This window comes from Alligator sinensis, unplaced genomic scaffold, assembly GCF_000455745.1.
Source record: "Alligator sinensis unplaced genomic scaffold, ASM45574v1 scaffold961_1, whole genome shotgun sequence".
NCBI lineage: Eukaryota > Metazoa > Chordata > Crocodylia > Alligatoridae > Alligator > Alligator sinensis.
The window spans coordinates 13,354-16,404 of NW_005842737.1; the positions used below are offsets into that span (position 1 = coordinate 13,354).

General features: G+C 53.2%; 1 protein-coding gene across 1 annotated transcript in view; it reads left to right on the forward strand.

Annotated features, from left to right (window-relative positions):
* The first annotated feature begins 2,541 nt into the window (after positions 1–2,541).
* The window catches only part of LOC102370101 (putative olfactory receptor 13C6), a 1,087-nt gene continuing 577 nt past the window's right edge, over positions 2,542–3,051 (forward strand). Inside the window, exon 1 of the mRNA XM_025216403.1 lies at positions 2,542–3,046. Coding sequence (XP_025072188.1) covers positions 2,542–3,046 — 505 coding nt within the window. The remainder of the gene's footprint in view (positions 3,047–3,051) is intronic.

The following is a 3,051-nucleotide window of genomic DNA, read 5'->3' on the forward strand; positions in this document are numbered from 1 at the left end:
GGCCCATCACTGGGGTGGTTTTCCGACCAGGTTCTTCTCCTGTGCAAACTAGGGGTGCCGGACTTGGACCGAGGTGACAGTCTGCAGAAAAATATGATAATTTTAGGATTCCACCCTAGTATTGTCACATATATGGGCCTGACAGTACGGCTGTGCGAGGCTTCGGACCCTGCTTCGGATCCGGAAAAGCTTCGGACACTTTGGTGTCTGAAGCAGCGTGTCCGGATCGAAGCGCTGGCTTGGTTGGGCTTTCCAAAGCGCTTCGGAAAAGCTTCGGAGCCGCTTTGGAGATCCGGCCATAGCTATAATGGGGAATCGGTGAAATATCTATAACTTTCTTGGGTTTTGCCTGATTTTCATGAAACTTGCAGGGGTGGTAGCCTCTGTTGAGAGCATGAGTTTGGGCTTCAAGAATGTGGGGTGCAGTTCCCCCCATCACCGAGCTTCCTGAAACTTGACAGACTTCATGCTCTCAGTGGAGGCTACCACCCCTGCAAGTTTCATTGAAATCAGACAAAAAACAACCAAGTTGTAGATATTTCATTGATTCCCCATTATATCCTATGGCCGGATCTCCGACTTCGGAGCCGCTTCAGCCGGATCAAGGCGGAAACCCGGTCCAGAGCTCCGGATCGGATCGTGGCCATCCGAAGCACCCGGATCCGAAGCCGGATCGGATCGCTGCCTGCTCGCACAGGCGTACCTGACCTCAGGGACTGCTGACACAACCGTTTTGGGGAGATGCACTATCGTTGCCTTACGAACCGGGGGAAATGGTTCCCCTCCCAAACTCAGAGCAAACAGCAGGGTCGATATTACCCTAAGGTATGCTTCCGTTTTCACCAGACGAGAACCTATTTATTTCTCCAAACGAAAACCCAGTTATTTCCCCAAATGAGAACCCAGTTAATTCCTTAATAAATTAGTTTTATTGAGCATTATAAAATAGAAAACTATTATAACTTCAGGATTCCACCCCGGTATGTCACATATCTGGGCCTTACAGTAACCTCAGGGGTTGCTGACACAACCATTTTGGAGAGACGCACTACAGCACGGTCCTTAGCAAAATAACATCTAACAAATTTGGTTGCATCAGGCACTACTAACTACTGTGACTTCAAGATAAAGCTGTTATATCACGCATATGGATTGTTTAATATCAGGTCTTCTCTTACCTCCTTTCAGGCCGTGTGCTTTGTTTTAATTGTGTTTGTGGTTTCTTTGACTTGCTGACCAAGTCACTCTCGCACCTGCAAAAGTTTACATTGCGGTTACTCAGAAACAAGCTTTGGACCTTCTGCTTAGCAGCGCTTCTGCAGCTCGGCCTGGGCCCCGTGAAAACGGTCAGGGCTGGCAACACGAGACCAATGAGGAAAGGCAGCAGGGACCAGGGTGATGTAGCCTGGGGAGGAGAAGTCTGCGGCGGGATTTGATAAAAGTCAAAACTCCATCTCCAGCCGAACCTTGCCGCAGGGGAAGTTTAGGCTGGAGATGAGGAGGAGGTTTCTGTGTCTGAGGGCGGTCGAGCACCGGGACAGGTGCCCGGGGGAGTTGTGGCCTCTCCATCCCGGGAGGTGGTGATGAGTAGGCTGCACCGACACTTACATGGACTCAGGAGTAAATTTGCTATGTGCATGATGCAGGTCGCAGATATACCCCCCAAGTAGTTACTGCGCAGAAGGCATGTGTGGACACCTTACTGCACAGTAACAATGGGTGTGTAAGGCAACATAAGACAAGTAACATCCCAGTAGTTGCCTTGACACTACGTGGGCTGAGCGGGCGGGAGCCCAGCCCGTGGGCCAGGGTGCTGGTGCAGGTCCTGTGGTGCATGCTCCTGCAGACACTGAAGCCGTGGTGCTGCCAGCAGGGAAAGGCCTTAAAACTGCTTACTGTGCAGTAAATTACTGCGCAGTCAATTACTGCAGAGTAAATACACTTGTAGACAAGCCCACTGACCATGAGCTGATTATGTTCAGTTTGGGCAGAAAGAGAACCAGTAATAGATAGCTACTTGGTGAGACCAAAGAGCCAATTCCCACAATGGCAAGGAGAGTGAGGAGTGAAACTCAGTGGGAAATAAAACTCGGAGATCAAAATGTGAATGAAACGAAGGAGGATTTTCAAGAGAAACTGATGGCATGGACAAGAGCCGTAATTGTACAATCGAGGGTGGGGGCAGCTTTGGCTCAGAGCCTGCCCTGCCCAGTGGGGAAGGAACCTGTCCACTGGTGGGAGCTCAGCTGGTGGCAAAATCTGCAGCGAGCCTGGGGATGAGGAACAGTGGCCAGGGACTATAGCAAGGATGTCCCAGACTCAATTCACTCCAGGGGTGCGGCGGACCAGAGCTGTGTGATCCATGTACAATGTGTGCATGGAGCAAAGGGCAGATATCTGAGCACCAACGGCCCTGCCCGTCGGCGTGACACGGCCCAGCCGCACTGGGGAAGGGGCTGGTCTTGCGCCGGATCCCTGTCCCCGCGCTCTGCCTCCGCTCACGGCTGGTCTCTCTCCCCGCAGGTAGCTGCGACCGGCCCCATGGACGGGGCGAACCAGACGCAGGTGACAGAGTTCATCTTCCTGGGCTTCTCCCGCGTCCTGCAGGGCCAGGCCTTCCTCTTCCTGGCCTTCCTCGCCATCTACCTCATCACCCTGCTGGGGAACTGCCTGATCCTCACCCTCATCGTGCTGGATCCCCAGCTGCACAGCCCCATGTACTTCTTCCTCGGCCACCTCTCCTTCCTGGACATGAGTTACTCCTCTGTCACTGTTCCCAAAATCCTCACTAACTTTGTACGCCAGCAAGAGACCATCTCCTACCGGGCGTGCATGGCACAGATGTTCTTCCTCATGACCTGTGCAGGAACGGAGTGTGCACTGCTCACTGTCATGGCCTTTGACCGGTACGCGGCCATCTGCAAACCCCTGCACTACACCCGCATCATGAGCAAGAAGGTGTGTGTCCCACTGGTCACGGCCTGCTGGCTCTGGGGCATCCTGGACTCGGCCATCCACACCTTCCTGGCCACGGACGTCTCCTTCTGTGGG